Below are 23,046 nucleotides of genomic sequence, written 5' to 3' on the forward strand. Positions count from 1 at the left end.
GCATTTATTTTTAATAAAAAAAGTAAAACAAAACAACAACAAAAAAGTGTTGAGAAAAAAAAAGCAGTAGTCAAATACAATAACAGTAGGGAGGCTATATATATAGGGGGGTACCGGTGCAGAGTCAATGTGCGGGGGCACCGGCTAGTTGAGGTAGTTGAAGTAAAATGTACATGTGGGTAGAGTTAAAGTGACTATGCATAAATAATTAATTAGTAGCAGCAGCGTAAAAAGATGGGGTGGGGGGCAGTGCAAATAGTCCGGGTAGCCATGATTAGCTGTTCATGAGTCTTTTGGCTTGGGGGTAGAAGCTGTTGAGAAGTCTTTTGGATCTAGACTTGGCACTCCGGTACCGCTTGCCGTGCGGTAGCAGAGAGAACAGTCTATGACTAGGGTGGCTGGAGTCTTTGACAATTTTGAGGGCCTTCCTCTGACACCGCCTGGTATAGAGGTCCTGGATGGCATGAAGGCTTGGACCCAGTGACCCTCTGTAGTGCCTTGCGGTCGGAGGCCAAGCAGTTGCCATACCAGGCGGTGATGCAACCAGTCAGGATGCTCAAGATGGTGCAGCTGTATAATTTTTTGAGGATCTGAGGACCCATGCCAAATCTTTTCAGTCTCCTGAGGGGGAATAGGCTTTGTCGTACCCTATTCACGACTGTCTTGGTGTGTTTGGACCATGGTAGTTCGTGGTTGATGTGGACACCAAGGAACTTGAAGCTCTCAACCTGTTCCACTACAGCCCCGTCGATGAGAATGGGGGCGTGCTCAGTCCTCTTTTTTTCCTGTAGTCCACAATCATCTCCGTGTCTTGGTCACGTTGAGGGAGAGGTTGTTAACCTGGCACCACACGGCCAGGTCTCTGACCTCCTCCCTATAGGCTGTCTCATCGTTGTCGGTGATCAGGCCTACCACTGTTGTGTCGTCGGCAAACTTAATGATGGTGTTGGAGTCGTGCCTGGCCATGCAGTCATGGGTGAACAGGGAGTACAGGAGGGGACTGAGCACGCACCCCTGAGGGGCCCCTGTGTTGAGGATCAGTGTGGCAGATGTGTTTTTACCTACCCTTACCACCTGGGGGTGGCCCGTCAGGAAGTCCAGGATCCAGTTGCAGAGGGAGGTGTTTAGTCCCAGGATCCTTAGCTTAGTGATGAGCTTTGAGGGCACTATGGTGTTGAATGCTGAGCTGTAGTCAATGAATAGCATTCTCACGTAGGTGTTCCTTTTGTCCAGGTGGGAAAGGGCAGTGTGGAGTGCAATAGAGATTGCATCATCTGTGGATCTGTTGGGGCGGTATGCAAATTGGAGTGGGTCTAGGGTTTCTGGGATAATGGTGTTGATGTGAGCCATGACCAGCCTTTCAAAGCACTTCATGGCTACAGACGTCAGTGCTACGGGTCGGTAGTCATTTAGGCAGGTTATCTTAGTGTCCTTGGGCACGGGGACTATGGTGGTCTGCTTGAAACATGTTGGTATTACAGACTCAGTCAAGGACATGTTGAAAATGTCAGTGAAGACACTTGCCAGTTGGTCAGCACATGCTCGGAGTACACGTCCTGGTAATCCGTCTGGCCCTGCGGCCTTGTGAATGAATGTTGACCTGCTTAAAAGTCTTACTCACATCGGCTACAGAGAGCGTGATCACATAGTCATCCGGAACAGCTGGTGCTCTCATGCATGCTTCAGTGTTGCTTGTCTCAAAGCGAGCATAGAAGTGGTTTAGCTCATCTGGAAGTCTTGTGTCACTGGGCAGCTCGCGGCTGTGCTTCCCTTTGTAGTCTGTAATAGTTTTCAAGCCCTGCCACATCCGACGAGCGTCAGAGCCGGTGTAGTACGATTCAATCTTAGTCCTGTATTGACTCTTTGCCTGTTTGATGGTTCGTCGGAGGTCATAGCGGGATTTCTTATAAGCGTCCGGGTTAGAGTCCCGCTCCTTGAAAGCGGCAGCTCTACCCTTTAGCTCAGTGCGGATGTTTCTTGTAATCCATGGCTTCTGGTTGGGGTATTTACGTACGGTCACTGTGGGGAAGACATCATCGATGCACTTATTGATGAAGCCAGTGACTGATGTGGTGTACTCCTCAATGCTATCTGAAGAATCCCGGAACATGTTCCAGTCTGTGCTAGCAAAACAGTCCTGTATCTTAGCATCTGCGTCATCTGACCACTTTTTTATTAACCGAGTCACTGGTGCTTCCTGCTTTAGTTTTTGCTTATAAGCAGGAATCAGGAGGATAGAGTTATGGTCAGATTTGCCAAATGGAGGGCGATGGAGAGCTTTCTATGCTTCTCTGTGTGTGGAGTAAAGGTGTTCTAGAGTTTTTTTTCCTCTGGTTGCACATTTAACATGCTGGTAGAAATTAGGTAAAACAGATGTAAATTTCCCTGCATTAAAGTCCCCGGCCACTAGGAGCGCTGCCTCTGGATGAGCATTTTCCTGTTGACTTATGGCCTTATACAGGTCATTCAGTGCAATCTTAATGCCAGCATTGGTTTGTGGTGGTAAATAGACAGCTATGAAAAATATAGATGAAAACTCTCTTGGTAAATAGTGTGGTCTACAGCTTATCATAAGATACTCTACCTCAGGCGAGCAAAACCTCGAGACTTCCTTAGTATTTAATTTTGTGCACCAGCTGTTGTTTACAAATATACACAGACCACCACCCCTTGTCTTACCGGAGTCAGCCGTTCTATCCTGCCGATGTAGCGTATAGCCCGCTAGCTGTATGTTGTCCATGTCGTCGTTCAGCCACGACTCGGTGAAACATAAGATATTATGTTGATACTTGAGTATCCCGAATAATAATGGGATATTGCTGTGCATGTGAACATGGTCACTGTCTGTGCCTGGTATTGAAATGGGGGGGGGGGGTACTACCAAAGCTGTATTTATTTTCCACTGAAATTATACTAGACACCATAAGGACTGCAGTTCTCCTTGGCATCTTGGTGGCTATAGTTTACAGTCGGTATACTGGTTTTCCTTAGGTGAGCTTGTGTATAAGCTCAGATGGATGGTTGGAATCATCCTTCTCCTGAGACTGTGTTACACCACATCAGACCCTCCGTGATTAAGTTTGAGAGCAGTGAATGTCTCAGAGCGAGTGTGATTCTAGGTCCCTCACTCAAGTCTCTTTTGTGATTACGTGCATGGCTGAGGTTAGCCAAAGCCCTTAGGTCCTTAGGTTTGCACATGACTTACCATGGCCCTTAACCATGTTCATCTTTACAATAAGCACGGAGGTGTCACTACAGCTGTTACACACCTGGATTTTGGGTTCATATAGTCTTTAGGCTCATGATCTCAGTGAGAAAATGTGTCATTAAAATTTTCTGATTGGAGAGGCGTTGGATAACCAAATTACAACCAGGTAAAGATGTATTTTCATGATGACATCAAGACGACTGGGAAAGATGTCATAGTTTTGGTTGTTATCTGGTCAGTAAACTATGATGACCATGTGTCAACTAGGGCTAGGAATTCCCAGGGACCTCACAATATTATTATGATACTTAGGTACCGATATTATATATATTGCGATTCTCTCGATTCTGTATGTATTGTGACTCGATACTGCAATTTCTTTGCGATTCGATGTTCTAAACATATTGCTCACCAGGGACAAGAGAGAGACATGAGAAAATGAGTTTTGATCAGTCATGGAAATATAAGTGCTGTGCGGCAGTAGCCTAGAGCAGGGTTCCCCAACTGGAGGCCCGCAGTGATTTTATTTGGCCCCCCAGCACCAGCAAATCATCTCCAAGTGATTTTAATTTAGGAAATCTGTACCAAAGAGAGATATATGTGATCGTATACACATTTAAGCAAGATTAGAAATGATTATGTCTTAGTCAAATATTATATCTGTTTGAGCTTAATTCTTGTAGTCACTTTGCAGTCTACAAATTATTTGTAATTATCTTCCAGCCCCCTGACCATCTGCTCAAGAAAAAAATTGGCCTGGGCTGAATCTAGTTGATGATCTCTGGCCTAGAGGTTAGTAAGGCAGACCAGCTGCCCCGGTCCGGGCCGGGCGACACAAAACATGGTAATGGAACTGAACTGGCAGCTGCTGATCTCTGATGCCATGTGCCGTTGTGCCCTTGAGCAAGGCACTTAACCCCCCACAATTGCTCTCCATCCAGGGGTGCTTTACTGCGGCTGACCCTGTGCCTCTCAGTGTGTGTGTTTGTGTGTGTGTGCGTGCGTGTGTGTGTGTGTGTGCGTATATCTGGGGGTGTTGGGAAAGGCAGAAGACACATTTCTGTTCTAACGAATGGACAATAAAGTATCTGGTCCATTGGTTGAATATGGATCAATATTCCATAAACGAGGCACTCAACCAGTCAGCAGCTTTGCATTGGTTTTTGATTGTTAGTGGAAATTGGGATGGAAATTGAGGTTCAAGCCTGCACTGACAAATGCTTCAGTAAGCAGTCAGAGCTGTGTGCTTCAGAAACATATAACCAACTATAGTATGACGTGTGGGTATATTTCAGGAACATATAGGCAGTGAGTGGCCTTTGTATGTAAAAGTGCACCCGTTTAGTTTGATTATCATGAAAGCAGATAAAAGATGTTCATCATTTGTATTATGCATCTAGCCTTTCCTCCAGAGAGCACATAAACACTCTGAACTAAGACTAAATCAACTCTGTGAACGGAAAACCATGGGAGTCCTGTTAATAGTTCATGTTTCACAAATTTTCATAAATGACTGCTAATTGAAACATTGATAGAAAAACGCTCAAGTGTTTTGGAAAAACCCATCCAGAACTCACTGGCTGATTATGTACAGCTAGCTCCCCTTGAGTTGACGATACAGTGAGATGTTTCCTTGAATAATTTTTAGAGGGCTCCTTTAATATTTAAATGTGTTCCCACTCAGGAAATACACCCAGTTTAAAATTGTCAACCGCTTTTTAATTTTATGTGGTGTTACGTGTTCCAACTCTCCACTTATATACTGAACAAAAATATAAACGCAATATGCAACAATTTAAACATTTTTACTGAGTTACAGTTCATAGAAGGAAATAAGTCAATAGAAAATAAATTCATTAGGCCCTTGGAGGGCATAGGCCCACCCACTGGGGAGCCAGGCCCAGCCAATCAGAATTATTTATTTCCACACAAAATAATGATATCTCCCCCCCCCCCCCCCCCTTTTGTTTAATCAGAACAGAGGACATTTCTCCAAAAACTACGATCTTTGTCTCCATGTGCAGTTGCAAACCGTAGTGTGGCTTTTTTATGGCGGTTTTGAGGAACTGAAAAATTGTATGGTTACTGAATAAAAAGAAGAAGAAACTATGCTATGAAACAAAGATAAATTATATAAAGCATAATAGTAAAAAGCTTTGGAGCACCTTAAATGACATTTTGGGCAAAAAGGCAAACAGCTCCATCATTCATTGAATCAGATGGCTCATTCATTACAAAACCCACTGATATTGCCAAATACTTTAATTATTTTTTCATTGGCAAGATCAGCAAACTTAGGCATGACAACCCTACACATCCAAGTATACTGTAACTGACCAAATTATGAAAGAAAAGCATTGTAATTTAGAATTCCGTAAAGTGAGTGTTTTCTATCAACAATGACAAGCCAACTGGGTCTGACAACTTGGATGGAAAATTACTGAGGATAATAGCGGACGATATTGCCTGGCTCCCGCTCCCCCCCCCCCCCACACACACACGGGTGAAGAAGCCAGATGTGGAGGTCCTGGGCTGGCGTGGTTAAACGTGGTCTGCGGTTGGACGTACTGCCAAATTCTCTAAATTGACGTTGGAGGCAGCTTATCGTAGAGAAATTAACATTCAATTCTCTGGCAACAGCTCTGCTGGACATTCATGCAGTCAACATGCGAATTGCACGCTCCCTCAAAACTTGAGACATCTGTGGAGAAGTGGAGAAGGTGGAAAGTTTTAAGTTCCTCGGCATACATATCACTGACGAACTGAAATGGTCCAACCACACAGACAGTGTGGTGAAGAAGGCGCAACAGCGTCTCTGAAAAAATTTGGCCTGTCACCTAAAACCCTCACAAACTTTTACAGATGCACAATTGAGAGCATCCTGTCGGGCTGTATCACCGCCTGGTACGGTAACTGCACCGCCCACAACCACAGGGCTCTCCAGAGGGTGGTGCGGTCTGCACAACGCATCACCAGAGGCAAACTACCTGCCCTCCAGGACACCTACAGCACCCGATGTCACAGGAAGACCAAAAAGATCATCAAGGACAACAACAACCAGAGCCACTGCCTGTTCACCCCGCTATCATCCAGAAGGCGAGGTCAGTACAGGTGCATCAAAGCTGGGACCGAGAGACTGAAAAACAGCTTATATCTCAAGGCCATCAGACTGTTGAACAGCCATCACTAGCACAGAGAGGCTGCTGCCAACATACAGACTTGAAAATCACTGGCCACTTTAATAAATGGAACACTAGTCACTTTAATAATGCCACTTTAATAATGTTTACATATCTTGCATTACCCATCTCAGATGTATATACTGTATTCTATACAATTTATTGCATCTTAGCCTATGCCGCTCTGACAATGACATTGCTCATCCATATATTATATATTCTTATCCCATTCCTTTACTTAGATTTTGTGTGTATTAGGTATTTGTTGTGGAATTGTTAGATATTACTTGCTAGATATTGCTGCACTGTCGGAACCAGAAGCACAAGCATTTAGCTATACTCGCAATAACATCTGCTAACCATGTGTATGTGACCAATACATTTGATTTGATTTGATTTTAAAGTGGCCTTTTATTGTCCCCGGCACAAGGTGCACCTGTGTAATGATCATTCTGTTTAATCAGTTTCTTGATATGCCACACCTGTCAGGTGGATGGATTATCTTGGCAAAGGAGAAATGCTAACTAACAGGGATGTAAACTACATTTTTATTTTATTTCAGCTCATGGGACCAATACTTTACATGTTGCGTTTATATTTTTGTTCAGTGTAGTATGTGTTTACCCTCAACTAGAGACACCAACTTTGAAATTGAAACACGGCTCTTGAATTTTCAGCAGGAACTTCGTTCAACATCTCAGAGGAGAAGACGAATTGCCCCCTAGGATATTTTCCTTGTGGCAACCTGAGCATGTGCCTGCCCCAGCTCATGCACTGCAATGGTATAGATGACTGTGGAAATGAAGCGGACGAGGAGAACTGTGGTGAGTCATCAGTTTATTCATTTATATATTTAATTATTGCACGTGTCAAACTAGCAACTTATTGCACGTGTTTTCTAGCAACTGTTTTATTATACAGTATGTTCAAGTAGTAGGCAGAATAAATCATTGGACAACTCACAATTAGATTATCAGTGCACAGAAGGTCAGTTCTGTTCACTTTTTAAAAGGACATTCTACTCCAAAATGCAGACATAATTTTTTTTTTTTTTTTTTTTTTTTTTCACCTTTATTTAACCAGGTAAGCCAGTTGAGAACAGGTTCTCATTTACAACTGCGACCTGGCCAAGATAAAGCAAAGTAGTGCAATAAAAAACAACACAGAGTTACATATGGGGTAAAAAAACATAAAGTCAGGAGTGGAGTGAATAGTCCGTGGCTAGGGTGATCGGGGTCCTTGATGATGTTGCGGGCCTTCCTCAAGCACCATTTGGAGTAGATATCCTGTATGGTGGGGAGCATGTCTCCAGCGATGCACTGGGCAGACCATAGCACCCTCGGCAGTCCCGTCGATGTAAATCGGGGCATGTCCTCCTCCCTGCTTCCTGAAGTCAACAATCAACTCCTTCGTTTTGCTGACGTTGAGGGAGAGGCTGTTGTTTTGGCACCACACTGCCAGGTCTCTGACCTCCTCCCTTTAGGCTGACTCGTTGTTATCAGTGTTCAGGCCTACCACCGTGGTGTCGTCTGCAAACTTGATGATTGGGTTGGTGTCATGCTTCGCCACGCAGTCATGAACAGGGAGTACAGCAGCGGGCTGAGGACACATCCCTGGGGGGCGCCCGTGTTGAGAGTCAGAGTGGGGGAGGTGTTGTTGCCAATCCTCACAGCCTGTGGCCTGCCCGTCAGGAAGTCCAGGATCCAGTTGCAGAGGGTGAGGGTGGTTTGGAGACCCAGGGCCCTGAGCTTGGTGACAAGCTTGGAGGGAACAATGGTGTTGAATGCTGACCTAGTCATTGAACAACATCTTACATAGGTGTTCCTCTTGTCCAGGTGTGATAAGGCCATGTGGATAGCGATGGAGATGGCATTTTCCGTGGATCTGTTGGAATGGTAGGCAAATTGGAATGGGTCCAGTGTGTCTAGCATGCTGTCCTTGATCTGGGCCTTGACAAATGTGGGCCATGACCATTCTCTCGAAGCACTTCATGATGAGAAAGTCTCCCAAAAAATGTTGAACTGTTCTCCATGCTCCCGTCCGGAAGGTGGTACTGGTGCATCATGTCTCAGACCAACAGACTCTTAAACAGCTTCTATCACCTGGCCATAAGACTGTTAAATAGCTAACAACTATTGCTCCCCGTCACATCTACACTGCTACTAAACTTATTATTGATTCAATGTATTATTACCCCTATGCTGCTGTTCATTGATTACTGATTGCCATTAGTATCTATCTATTTATCCTGCTACTGGTCACTATTACTCCTGTTTACATGTAGATCTTACCATTAGTAATTACAATAAGTATTTACATTATATTTACTGTATATATTCCTGCTACCAGTCACTTTTCAGCCCTATTTACATGTATATCCGCCTATCACGCCTACACTGACACTCTTGCGTGCACACACACACACACACTTACATACACACAATCACCACCAAGCACACACCCACCCACCACGTATGCTGCTGCTACTATACTGTTTACTATTATTATTATTATTATTATTATTTATTATTATTATTTATCCTGCTACCAGTCACTTTCTCCTAATCCCTGCCTATATGTACATATCTACCTCAATACTCCAGTATCCCTGCACATTGTAATTTTGGTACTGGCACTTAAAATACTTTTTTGATATCGAATAGTGCACTGTTTGCGAAGGTAAACTAAGTTAAGCATTTCATTGTACTTGTGCATGTGACAAATAAAACTTGAAATTGAACTTGACGGGGTGAGTACAATGGGGCGATAGTCATTTATGCATGTCACCTTGGTGTTCTTCGGCACTGGAACCATGGTGGTTGTAGCATGTGGGGACTACAGCCAGGGATAGGGACATGTTGACGCCTGCCAGCTGGTCGGCGCACGCTCTGAGGACACGGCCAGGGATGCCATCTAGGCCGGCGGCATTGTGAGTTTTCACTCTCTTGAGACTATTCCTCAGTCAGCCTTGGAGAGCAGTGGGAGCCCTACTGGATGGCTCTGTGTTGTTCACCTCAAAGCGAGCATAGAATGTGTTGAGCTCATCTGGGAGGGAGGACTCGGTGGGCATCACACAGCTGGATATGCCCTTGTAGTTCATAATGGCCTGTAGTCCTTGCCACATGTGTCGTGTTTCTGAGCTGTTGTATTGTGATTCCAGTTTGAGTCTATATTGTCTTATTGCATCCCTAACGGATTCCGGAGCTCGTACCTGCTCGCCTTGTGTGCATCGAGCGCAACCGTGTCATCAGGGTTTGCTATGCGGACGTTGAATTCTGCAGTACGTGCTCTCAGCATGGCATGGATTCCTCCGTTCATCCATGGTTTTTGGTTGGGGTACAATATCATCAACACATTTTTTGCTGAAACTCGTGACTGATGATGTTTATTCCTCAATGTTAGTGGATGAATCATGGGTAGATGAGTCCTTGAACATATTCCAATCAGTATTCCGCTCCCTCCGTCCAGCGTCTCACTATTCTCTCCATTGGTGGCTCCCCCTTGAGTCATATAATGACTGGTATCCTAAGCAATATGGTGGAAACTCCTTCTACTAGCCCATAATTCCATTGTTCCTGCTTTTAGATTTGTGCGAAATACTGTGGTGAATGAGTGTAGACCTACACTTAGGCCTAAGTAGAAAGGAGATATTATTTTAAAAACGTCTGCCCCTAAAAAGCAACTAATCCCTTTGAAAACGGCCTTTGTTGCATCGATATGAGTCAGAAACATTGATTCTAGTGTCAAAATGGACTACAAAGTGTAAATGGGATAATTTTGGTCATAAAGTCAGTCTTGTCTAAAACTGAGTTTGGAACCTCAGTGCGTCACAACAAGTAAATAAAGGTTGGGTTTGGATTACAATTATGTCAACAAATCATGCCTCCTTTTGCCAAGATCCATGTGCAAATCACCCCTGCTCCCACTTCACATCCCTTCATTGAATGGGGCTCCATTGTTTCATCGCCCCCAAATGCGTTCAAAGGATCCCGGGACCTATACGGACGAATTGACCATACCTCCACAGCCAAAGTTATATGGTTTGCATGCCCTGCCGAAGGAACTTAGTATGCTGTCGGAATAGGTGCTTGGAGTTTGTCGGACCCCAAGTCTGCACCAGTAAAACTAGCTTGGTGTGCAACGACCGGTGGTGGTGAGTATAACCAGAGATACTGGAATATAATTACCGCTCTGGTATAACTTAGCTAACGACTTCATTGATATTTGACCTGGTCAAAGGTCAAAACAGTTTTGCGTTTTGTCCCAATTCACCTTCATAACCTACTTAACCTGGTGGAACCAGCCTGATCACTACATTTACCGTTCTATTTCACTTCACATATCATGATATCTGAAGTGAAATAGAAAGGTGAATGCAGTGATCAGGTTGGTTCCACCATGCTAATCATAACCACCATTGATAATGTAATCAGTGCTCTGTGTGTGTGTTTGTGTGTGACCGACCAGTATCTTTGATGAAGGGCCAGGAGCTGATCTATGCTGCTATGCCTATCAATGGGGCGCTGGCAAAGATCTTACCTCCCAGCCTGCCTCACCTCTTGCCTGCTCACCAACAGTCATTGATGCAGAGTAGGGATTAAAATTTTCCCGAAAATCTACCATGTTTAAATACCGGGAATAATTCATATTTATCAGGAGAGTCCCGGGAAATACCACAAAAATCGGAAGCACTCATTTAAAGCTACATTGCCGTTTTGCTGCGCCACTATGTAAAGATTTCACAGCAAGTGAAACTGATATTTAGTAATGATAGAGTAACTTTGATCGCCAATTACTTTGTTGTGAATTGAGAAACAGGCCGTTCATAAATTCAGAGCGCTATCAATTTCCTCAATTAATTCAGTGCATTTCAGCAGTAGGCCTGCCTAGGCTATCTCGACAGAGTGCGCTCAGATTATCTCCTATTTGGCTAAATTGAGTTGATGATTATACATATAGGAGATCAGCTCATGAATAACGGTGAGATGTAGAAGGGAAATGTTTAAATATCAAGGTATATTAAACAGGGACCAACTCTCAAAAAAAAAATATCCATATGGACTCTCATACCATTTGTTAATCACACATTATCTACCGAAGCTCTCATATGGGCAGAAATACCAGACAGCGCAGAGAAGTGGGTGAAATGTTATAGCAGTATTTTGAACTGCATAGGCGAGATGTGCTTTGATAATGCAACCTACTGATTACAGAATAAAGTTAGAAATGTTCATGCAAGACAGGAGTCAAGGTTTTGGGTATCAGTGGGATTGGGATTATAGGAAAATAGCCTTTATATAAGGCTATATAAGGATACTACGTGAGTCAACAAATAAATACTACACTTGATTTATGCTACATTATTGCATTCTAAATGTTTCTGATCAGTGATAGATGAGCCAACATATAAATGAGCTACCACTTCCATTTGCCCAGCCAGAGATCAAGTAACCAAATATACAGACAGATTCAGTGAAATAAAATCACATTGATTGATTATCAGACAAGTCACAGGCTTTTGGTTGGGAGAAGGACAGGCTACTACGCGAGTGACGAGCAAAATCCACGTGTATAACATGCTAGCAAAATATATGAGCAAACTAGAGTAAAGATGATAATTAGTACTCACCTCAACTTAGCTAACATTCCCCAGCCTAATTATTACGAAACGTCCAAATGGAGATTCTGTGAAAACAAATATCTGACATTGATTGATTTGATTTATCCCAAAGCAGCGTGATGGCGCTGTCCCAACCAAAACAGTGCTGAAATGATAGTCTAGGTGACCACACACAACTGTTGATTTAACGGTTGTATATGACTTTGGGAGTTTCAGTATAAGCAACAATTTGATACATGCCTTCAATTCCATTAGCCGACTTTATTCCAATATTTTCATCATTCAGTTGATCATAACTAAGGTGAGTTTTCCTCTCTTTGCGCTTTTTCTAGGCCCAAAGGCTGTTTCCTCGTCTCCTCATTCCACTGCCACCGCCTCCGTCACGTTGTTCTCAACACCAGTTTAAATCAATAAAGCCTACTGTTTTCTAGAAATCAGCAATTTTTTCAGGTTAGGGCTCATTTAATTTCTGGGAGGTCGGACTATGCCGGACTTCAACTCACCGGGCTTGGGTCAGACCTGGATCAAATGCTCAGCTCTTAATGAGAACTCTAAACTGAATTTGGGCCTGGTGTGCAATCTGGCAGTGTCAATTATGCGTGTTCTTTGAATTTATGGCAAATTTGTGTGAAGTAAATACGCTAGGCGAAAGGCTTCCATGCAACAACCTGTTTGGATAATTTGCTCTTACGTTTTTGGCCAATCTGCTGCGGCACATGTTGTGTATTTTGTGGAATTGCATTAGTGCGACATTGGGGGGAAATGTTGTCATACGTTTATTTCCGAAAATGTGAAGAGTGGTCCAGGGATCCTGGTTACCCATGTTAATCCCTAATGGTGAGACCAAAATAACGTAGGTTTAGTCTGGCCTGTTCAAACTTCAACATAGTATATGTTTGTTTGTCAGATATCACCTATCCTAACTGCCATTGGGAATAGAACAGTGACTGTGTATTTGAGGTCTTCACGGTTTCAACAGACCTGAAATTCCGAGATAAGACCCAGGTCCCGAGCGGGTCCGGGTCCTAAACTCAGACTTTTGTCTTGGATCTGGGTTGGGTATGATTTCATTGCCACGGGTCTCGTGTATGTGCAATTAAAATTGATTTACCGGCTGGACCAGATTGGACCTGTCCTCTGTTAATTTAGTGTTTGTGTGATGAGAACTGCACGAGCGTGTTATCTTTGTCAGCCAATTGCAACTCATAAAACGTATAGCTTATGTCCAGCTGAAACTGGTTCCAGCTGCTCACCTCACGTGTGCCTGCTGCTGAGGAGAGAGGGTGAGTAAAAGGCACCTTGGCCTTGGCTACTGTTGATTGTGAAGATGGAGTTATTTTTCATTGAAGTAAAACAAAAGTTAGAGGAGAAAGAGTATAGTGAAAAGAAGCCGACAAGGGGAATGTCCTCGGGGACAAGGTTGAATATTGTAGTGGACAAAGATGAGAAGAACATTGGTGCGGCCAAATGGACTGTCTGCAACAAGCTATTCAGGTTTGATGCAATTTTCTACCTTTCATTTGATGTATTTTCGTATTTATTATCAGTTGTTTAGTCATTATTATTATTATAAATTATTATTATTATTATTATTGTAGGCCTATTTAATCATGTAATGTTGTGTTTGCTGCTATATAACAGAATTACCGGTAGACATACTATGCTACTCGCACTCAAACCATGAAAAGGAAAAACCAAAGAGGGCAAGATGCAAAACTGAATTCAATGCCGCAATATAATAACCTGTTCGCATTTTCCCTATAAACAATAACTTGACTTACTTTTGATATTACTCTAATAAAGTTAAGCAACTTTCAGGTGAGGAAGAATGTTTTTTAGGCCTACCAGAGATACTCCTTTAATCTAATTTATCTTTATAAAAATATATATTATGATTGGAAATGTACGAATTAGCCTCCTTTTGTATGCCTATATCTGTATAGCAGTTGTAGCTTATCTGACAAGTATAAAGAAATCCATGTCGATGTCGGGAACATGGCGCCATCATGTCTTGGTCTCTCTAGGGCTAGGCTAATATTTATTTTTTAAATATGAGTATCATACAGTGGACGCCTAGACCTATAGGCCTAAATGCATGCAATTCTTTGATGAATTGAGCGCACAAATCTCCAACAGCTGAACCGTGAGGTAGACAATTATTGGAAAGTAAAAACCAATAAAGCAATAGACTATAAAGGTTTGAATATGCTACAAATCGAAACACAACAAATAGTTGTTTTGTAATTTGTTATAGGCAGTTTTTAAGGACACGAAACTGTGGATCATTTGGCCAATATCGCTTGTTTATTGATGGCACTGGCAGCGCCCAGTTGGAAGTTTCTTTCTACTCTCTGATCCGAACCAGCACGGGTCTGTTTTTGTTGTTTTTGATCTGTACTCCAGCACTTTGGATTTGAAATTATACCATGACTATGAGGTTAAATTGCAGACTGTCAGCTTTAATTTGAGGGTAATATCATCCATATCGAATGAACCTTTTAGAAATTAAAGCACTTTTTGTACATAGTCCCCCCATTTTAGGGGGCCAAATGTATTGGGACAAATTCACTTATGTTAATTAGAGTAGTAAAAAGTTAAGTATTTCATCCCATGTTCATAGCACGCAATGACTACATCAACCTTGTGACTCTACACATTTTTTGGATGCATTTGCCGTTTGTTTTGGTTGTGTTTCAGATTATTTTGTGCTCAATAGAAATGAATGGTAACTAATGTATTGCGTCATTTTGGAGTCACTTTTATTGTACATAAGAATATAATATGTTTCTAAACATTTCTACATTGATGTAGATGCTACCATGATTACAGATAATCCTGAATGAATTGTGAATAGTGATGAGTGAGAAAGTTACAGATGCACAAATAGCATACATCCAAGACTTGTTAACCTCTCACCATAACAATAACATGGGAGGTTAGCGTTTTTGGGGGTATGATATTTGTGCCACTCTGAAATTTAACCTCATACTCATTGTATCATTTCAAATCTAAAGTGCTGGAGTACAGAGCCAAATCAACAAAAACATTGTCACTGTCCCAATACTTTTGGAGCTCACTGTATGTAGCCAACACTTGGAGACTTGCAAGATGATGTGAGTCCAGACTGACAAATCAAATCAAATCTAATTTTATTGGCCACATGCGCCGAATACAACAGGTGTAGAAATTACAGTGAAATGCTTACTTACAGCCCTTAACCAACAATGAATTTATTTTTTTATAAAAAAAGTAAAATAAAACAACAACAAAAAAGTGTTGAGAAAAAAAGAGCAGAAGTAAAATAAAATAACAGTAGGGAGGCTATATATATATATATAAAGGGGGGTACCGGTGCAGTTGAGGTAGTTGAGGTAATATGTACATGTGGGTAGAGTTAAAGTGACTAAGCATAAATAATTAACAGAGTAGCAGCAGCGTAAAAAGATGGGGTGGGGGTGGGAGTGGGGGGGCAGTGCAACTAGTTTGGGTAGCCATGATTAGCTGTTCAGGAGTCTTATGGCTTGGGGGTAGAAGCTGTTTAGAAGTCTTTTGGACCTAGACTTAGCACTCCGGTACCGCTTGCCGAGCGGTAGCAGAGAGAACAGTCTATGACTAGGGTGGCTGGAGTTTTTGCCAATTTTGAGGGTCTTCCTCTGACACCGCCTGGATGGCAGGAAGCTTGGCCCCAGTGATGTACTGGGCCGTATGCACTACCATCTGTAGTGCCTTGCGGTCGGAGGCCGAGCAGTTGCCATACCAGGCGGACAACCATCTCTGCAGCACTCCACCAATCAGACCTTTATTGTAGAGTGGCCAGACGGAAGCCACTCCTCAGTAAGAGGCACATGAAAGTACTCTCAGACCATGAGAAACAAGATTCTCTGGCCTGATGAAACCAAGATTGAACTCTTTGGCCTAAATGTCAAGCTTCACGTCTGGAGGAAACCTGGCACCATCCCTACATTGAAGCATGGTGGGGGCAGCATCATGCTGTGGGGATGTTATTCAGCAGCAGGGACTGGGAGACTTGTCAGGATCGAGGGAAAGATGAACGGAGCAAAGTACAGAGTTCCTTGATGAAAACCTGTCTCCAGAGCACTCAGGATCTCAGACTGGGGCGAAGGTTCACCTTCCAACAGAACAACAACCCTAAGCACACAGCCAAAATAACATAGGAGTGGCTTCGGGACAAGTCTCTGAATGTCCTTGCGTGGCCCAGCCAGAGCCCGGAATTGAAACCGATCGAACATCTCTGTATATAGCTGTGCAGCGATGCTCCCTATCCAACCTAACAGAGCTTGAGAGGATCTGCAGAGAAGAATGGGAGAAACTCCCCAAATACAGGTGTGCCAAGCTTGTAGCGTCATACACAAGAGGACTCGAGGCTGTAATCGCTGCCAAAGGTGCTTCAACAAAGTACTGAGTAACAGGTCTGAATACTTACAGTACCAGTCAAATGTTTGGACACACCTACTCATTCCAGGGTTTTTCTTTATTTTTACTATTTTCTACATTGTAGAATAATTGTGAAGACATCAAAACTATGAAATAACACATATGGAATTATGTAGTAACCAAAAATGTGTAAAACAAATTAAAATATAGTTTATATTTTAGATTCTTCAAAGTAGCCACCCTTTTCCTTGATGACAGCTTTGTACACTCTTGGCATAATCTCCACCAGCTTCATGAGGAATGCTTGTGCAATAGTCTTGAAGGAGTTCCCACATATGCTGAGCACTTGTTGGCTGCTTTTACGTCACTCTGCGGTCCAACTTATCCTAAACCATCTCAATTGGGTTGAGGTCGGGTGATTGTGGAGGACAGGTCATCTGATGCAGCACTCCATCACTCTCCTTCTTGGTCAAATAGCCCTTACAGAGCATGGAGGTGTGTTTTGGGTCATTGTCCTGTTGAAAAACAAATGATTGTCCCAATAAGCTGGGACAGCGTATTGCTGCAGAATGCTGTGGTAGCCGTGCTGGTTGCATTGAATTCTAAATAAATCACAGAGAGTGTCACCAGCAAAGCACCCCCACACCTTCACTCCTCCAACAAATAAACATTCCAATTACATTCTGGAATGTTGTCCTGAGTTGTTATTGCATTACAGAGCTCTCACTAGACGACTTCACTCACCTCTCCTTTCCAAGAAAGACACCTCTGACCAGGGCCAATATGATACACTTTCAGGTCGCGAAGAGAGAGAGAGAATCGTCAGCTTAGAAGCTGCTGATCAGCGCCTAGGGAACTTGACTATCTGTGGCATCACGTCATTCTTCACGTTCACCACACACACCAAACATAATAGTCCCACCCTTCTATCTTAAGTCCCCATTAAGTTAATAGCAGTAATGAAATCAAAACCATATTTTTATGTGTATTGTCCAATAGAAAGCGCTGTCCAGTTGTGATTGTAGTGACGTTTGGCCGGTTTCTTCGCTCGCCTGTGCTAGCTAGCTAATCCATTAGGCTATTATTTGCATTTTATATAATAAAGCAGGCAGCAGGCCCATCATCATCCTCAAACAAAAGAGCCAGAGTGTAGCATGAAGAGGCAACCACCAGCGGAGGGACAGCGGGACTGTTATTGGCCACAGTGGGGATGGAGCAGGAGGAGGAGCGGGCTGCTGTTGTGGTGGGAAACACTAGGGCAACTAGCAGTGTGGATGCTGAAGCAGTAGACAGGGAACCGCTGAAAATGGCAAGGGGACGAACCATACCCAGGTATTCCTGTCTGTCTGGTCATGTACCCAATATGAGCATTCAAAGAAAAAAACAGATGTCTCTCTTCGTCGGGGGGAAAATTGGGCTGGGCGACCTGCCTTGACCTGCCAGGGGTGTCAGCATTGCAGTGCAGTGGGCTGACTGCAAAATAGCACCCTATGGGAAAACGAAAGAAACCCAACGAGCACAAAAACAGCATTGAACACATGGAGGCCACTAGGGTTTTAGACGCAGCCAAAAAAGTACTCCTTAACTTAAGCGTCAACAGTGAGGAGGCAGCATTTCAGTCAACTTCCAAAATGTTTCGCATGGCACACTACGTTGCAAAACAGAATAAGCCGTACACAGATTTTGAAAGTCTTCTAGACATGCAGGCTGCAAACAAGGTAGATATAGGACGACTGCTACACAGCAAGACTGTGTGTGGGGAAATAATTGAGCACATCTCCGCTGACATGCGGAAAATGCTTGTGCAGCAGACGATTAAAAACAAATCAAAAATGACTGTGCTTGTTGATGAGTCCACCATCTTGTCTCAAAAATCAACCCTCATCATTTTCCTGAGAGCAAGTGTTGATGGCATCATGGAGTCCATTGCTTTCCCCCTGGACCTCGCAGAGCTCCAAAAGCATGAGTGCAGCCCACATAACATAACAGATACTGACCTGTCTCATGCGTAATGGCTTCACTGATGAGTTTTTGAGGGATGGAGCCAACGTCATGCTTGGAGTTAAAGCTGGGGTGGGGAAACTTTCCTGATATCATCCTTTGGCACTGCCTGAACCACAATCTGGAGCTGGCGGTGGACCAGGCCTTGGAGGCTACAGAGGGAACTAATGACTAAGTCATTCCTCGACTCGCTTTACACGCTGTATCATCAGTCCAATAAAAACAACAGGGAGATAGGCGCAATAGTGGAGGAACTAGACACCTTGCTTAATAAAATATGGAGGGTGGTTAGTGTGAGGTGGGTTGCGTCATCTTGGACAGCTGTTAGCGCAGTATGGAAATCCTTCCCCACTCTCGCTAAGCAGTTCGAAGAGGATTCCTAGGATCCACAGTGGGACAGCAAAGACCGAGCCAAGTTCCAAGGTATGCTTTGCAAGCTGTGCTCTGTGAACTTTGTGAACAACCTTGGGATGATGCTAGATGTGCTGACCGAACTTAAGAACTTGTCTGAACTTCTACAGCAGAGGCAGATGACCATCCCCAGGGCAGACCGCCTGATGCACACGTACATATAGAGAATACACAGTGTAGAGAGATATACTGGGTCAAACAAAGAGGAGGCCCAGCGAGCCACAGCAAAAACACTGAGTTGCGAGGAAAAGGAATGAGTCCTGTTATCGATTCAGCCCAGTTCATCCAGGCCGTGGTAGGAAACATGAACTGCAAACAAACTGGCATGAACAATCCGAAAACCCACGATTCGGAGAGGTGGAGACCGATGCATTTTGCAAGAGGCTATGGGTAGATCACCAGGACGCACATCTGGGGTTTGTGGAGTTCAAGTCCTGCACTGGGAGAAATGTGCCTGGAAAGTTGGGAAAAACTCCTTCCTGCAGTGGACACACTTTCTGCAAGCAACGCCGACTGTGAGCATGAGTTCAGTACAATGAACATTATTGTCACTGACCTAAGAAGCCGACTGACCATCCCACACGTGTCCTCCCTGCCACAAATGGAACCCATCACCCCACGTTAGGTCCTGGTTGGGTAAAGGGAGGATGGCAGCTCATTCAACTGCATGACATGGCAAGACAAGAGAGAGCTAATCCACACCTCTCTGGAAGTGCCTTTGAAATATATCTCCACAGCCTACAAATGATTTGAAATGGACGGTTTTGTCTTGATGTCATTATATGCTATTGATAAGGTGGATGCAATACGTTATTTGTTTTGATTTGAGTCTTAATGGTTATATGGAAAGGAGATGCATTGAATTTTGTATTATGTTCAAGATGTTGTTTTTAGACGGGAGAAAGTCGCGGGTATGTCACATGTCTGACGAATGCATAATTTCAGCAACTCTGCGCTGTCCATCTATTTTATCTTGCTACAGCGCAGCAGCCCGCACAATGATTGGCAATATCCTATTTGTTGGTCAACTTTTTATTTTGCCGTCCCGAATGCAATTAATCTCTGAATCTGATAGTCTCCGCTCAGGAAGATGACTGATTAATGATATTTGTTTTTAAAAGTCAGCCTAATTTAATATTTGGAATGGACGAGGTGTCTGTTTGATAGGCTATGTTTCGATGGCATTAATGGCTACGTGAAGTGGATGGAACTAATGAGCAGTTATATGATTAACTAATTTAAGACGTTCTTTTGATTTGAGTTTTAAAACTTATATACACTACCAGTCAAAAGTTTGGACACACCTACTCATTCAAGGTTTTTATATTTTTATTTTTAAAATGTTTACATTGTAAAATAATAGTGAATAGTGTTACAGAGCTTGCTTACGGAAGACGGAGTGGACTACCAGTGCTAATTAGCTATCTGCATCTCAAACACCTGTGTGTAAATGGAAGACAGACGCCACAAACATGTTGTCCCTTGAAAAATAGTCGGCTGCAGCTATGTAAAAACACTGTACGGCACAGGAGGTTGGTGGTACCTTAATTGGGGAGGACGGGCTCGTGGTAATGAGTGGAATGCCATTCCATTTGCTCTGTTCTAACCATTATTATGACCTGCACTCCCCTGAGCAGCCTCCTGTGGTGTACAGTCCTGGTTCTTTCATGTCAATCAAGGCTCAAACCAGCAGCCCCCTGGCATGATGCCCCCAGCTGCTGGCACCCTGTCCAGCAACACACACTATCCCAACATCAGTAGAAACGCACTGGATACAGCTAACACTGCTGGACAGGGTTGGCGCTGCACACAGTCCAGTTCGTCTTCACCCAGCCAGGCAGACTTTCCGTCAGTACCACAGGGTTTAGTGCCTCCCAGCTTGGAGAACCCATCTTGTACCTCTCTGAACTCAGCGACAGCCAGAGAGCACCTGCCACTCTCCTACGTAACTCTTCAGGAGCAGCATTGTGTATTAAGCTGGTTCCTGAGCTGGGCCAGTGCCCAGAGGGAACGGTTTCTGCAGGACCTGTTGGGGTAAGCTGTGCCAGGGAAAGTGTGTACCCCCTTCTACAGAGGTGGGACAGCAGGCAGGGATTGAGGGATACGGGAGAAGAGGGTGTAGAATGGATAGACAATGCGTGGGTGGTAGACAGATAGAGTGGTACATGGGGAAGTATATGTGTGGAGACAGTGAAGAACGGTGGGTGGTTAAGAGCGTTGGGCCGGTAACTGAAAGGTCGCTGGTTCGAATCCCCGAGCCAACTGGGTGAAAAATGTCGATGTGCCCCTAGGTGAAAAATGTCGATGTGCCCTTGAGCAAGGCACTTAACCCTAATTGCTCCTGTAAGTCGCTCTGGATAAGAGCGTCTGCTAAATGACTAAAATGTATAATATAAATATAATACATAAATATAATATAAATATAATATATAAATATAAGACATCAAAATTATGAAATAACACATATGGAATCATGTAGTAACCGAAAAAGTCTTAAACAAATCAAAATATATTTTATGTTTGAGATTCTTCAAAATAGCCACCCTTTGCCTTGATGATAGCTTTGCACACTCTTGGCATTCTCTCAACCAGCTTCATGAGGTAGTCACCTGGAATGCCTTTCAATTAACAGGTGTGCCTTGTTAAAAGTTAATTTGTGGAATTTATTTCCTTCTTAATGCGTTTGAGCCAATCAGTTGTGTTGTGCCAAGGTAGGGGTGGTATACAGAAGATAGCCCTATTTGGTAAAATCAAGTCCATATTATGGCAAGAACAGAGAAACAACAACAAAAACCATCAAGCGCTATGATGAAACTGGCTCTCCTGAGGACCGCCACAGGAATGGAAGAGCCAGAGTTACCTCTGCTGCAGAGGATAAGTTCATTAGAGTTACCAGCCTCAGAAATTGCTGCCCAAATAAATGCTTCACAGAGTTCAAGTAACAGACACATCTCAACATCAACTGTTCAGAGGGGACTGTGTGAATCAGGCCTTCATGGTCGAATTGCTGCAAAGAAACCACTACTAAAGGACACCAATCAGAAGAAGAGACCTCCTTGGGCCAAGAAACACGAGTGATGGACATTAGACCGGTGGAAATTTGTCCTTTGGTCTGGAGTCCAAATTTGAGATTTTTGGTTCAAACCGCTGTCTTTGTGAGAGGCGGTGTGGGTGAACGGATGATCTCCGCATGTGTGGTTCCCACTGTAAAGCATGGAGGAGGAGGTGTTACGGCATGGGGGTGCTTTTCTGGTGACACTGTCTGTGATTTATTTAGAATTCAAGGCACACTTAACCAGCATGGCTACCACAGCATTCTTCCATTCAGCACCTAAAGTGCACCTGACGTCAATGTCTGGAAAATAGGTATTTTCAAGGTAATTTTGCTTACTGGGTTCAATATGTAATATGTCATCACAATACTGTACATCAAGCCAGGGTTTCCCAAACTCGGTCCAGGTAAATTTCTATGGCAATGAATCCTTCAGAACTAACCTGCTCCGGGGCAGGCTAATGCAGGGCTAACTCCATTTATCCTGAATGAGGTGTCTGAGCCAGGAGTTGAGGACCAATTCAATCAGATACCCTCTGCAAAGATTGTCATTGACCGATATTTTATGTGTGTACAAAAATAGTAGTGTTATAATACCTATCAATGGGGAGAAGATAAGGAACTTGTCTGTCGGCCCTGCATTAAAGACCAAAATTGGTTAAAGAAAATTGTGATAAATAAAAAAGTGTATCAGTTTTATTTAAGGACCAAACAATTGACAGCTGTGCCATACAGGTTGCAAAATGCCGATTCCATGGCACAAGGCTTATGAACTGATACACAAAACAACGGTTGATTCAAAATGTTGAGTTTTTCAATTTAAATTATTAGACACAATTAATACAACCATCCCAGCTCTGCAGATTTTGCTGCGAAGAGACAGAATCATTAGATCACTTGCTTTGGTACTGCCCATAGCTTGTTTCTGGTCGCAGGTTCATGAATGGCTTAGGAATTGCAACATTTACCTGGAGCTAACTCGACTATGAAACTATGAAAAGCCATAGTCAATCGATCATATATCCGCCAAACCCAGATTCGTCTGTCGGACTGCCAGATGGTGAAGTGTGATTCAACACTCCAGAGAACACGTTTCTTCTGCTCCAGAGTAGAATGGCGGCGGGCTTTAAACCACTCCAGCCGACATTTGGCATTGCGCATGGTGATCTTAGGTATACAG

General features: G+C 43.4%; 1 protein-coding gene across 1 annotated transcript in view; it reads left to right on the forward strand.

The window, feature by feature from the left end:
- The window catches only part of LOC311104822 (relaxin receptor 1-like), a gene marked incomplete at both ends in the record, with an annotated part of 142,641 nt that overhangs the window by 32,804 nt on the left and 86,791 nt on the right, over window positions 1-23,046 (forward strand). The window contains one exon of the mRNA XM_084146749.1: window positions 7,065-7,211. Coding sequence (XP_084002875.1) covers window positions 7,065-7,211 — 147 coding nt within the window. The remainder of the gene's footprint in view (window positions 1-7,064; window positions 7,212-23,046) is intronic.

This window comes from Coregonus lavaretus (assembly GCF_964263955.1).
Source record: "Coregonus lavaretus genome assembly, chromosome: 29".
Classification (NCBI taxonomy): domain Eukaryota; kingdom Metazoa; phylum Chordata; class Actinopteri; order Salmoniformes; family Salmonidae; genus Coregonus; species Coregonus lavaretus.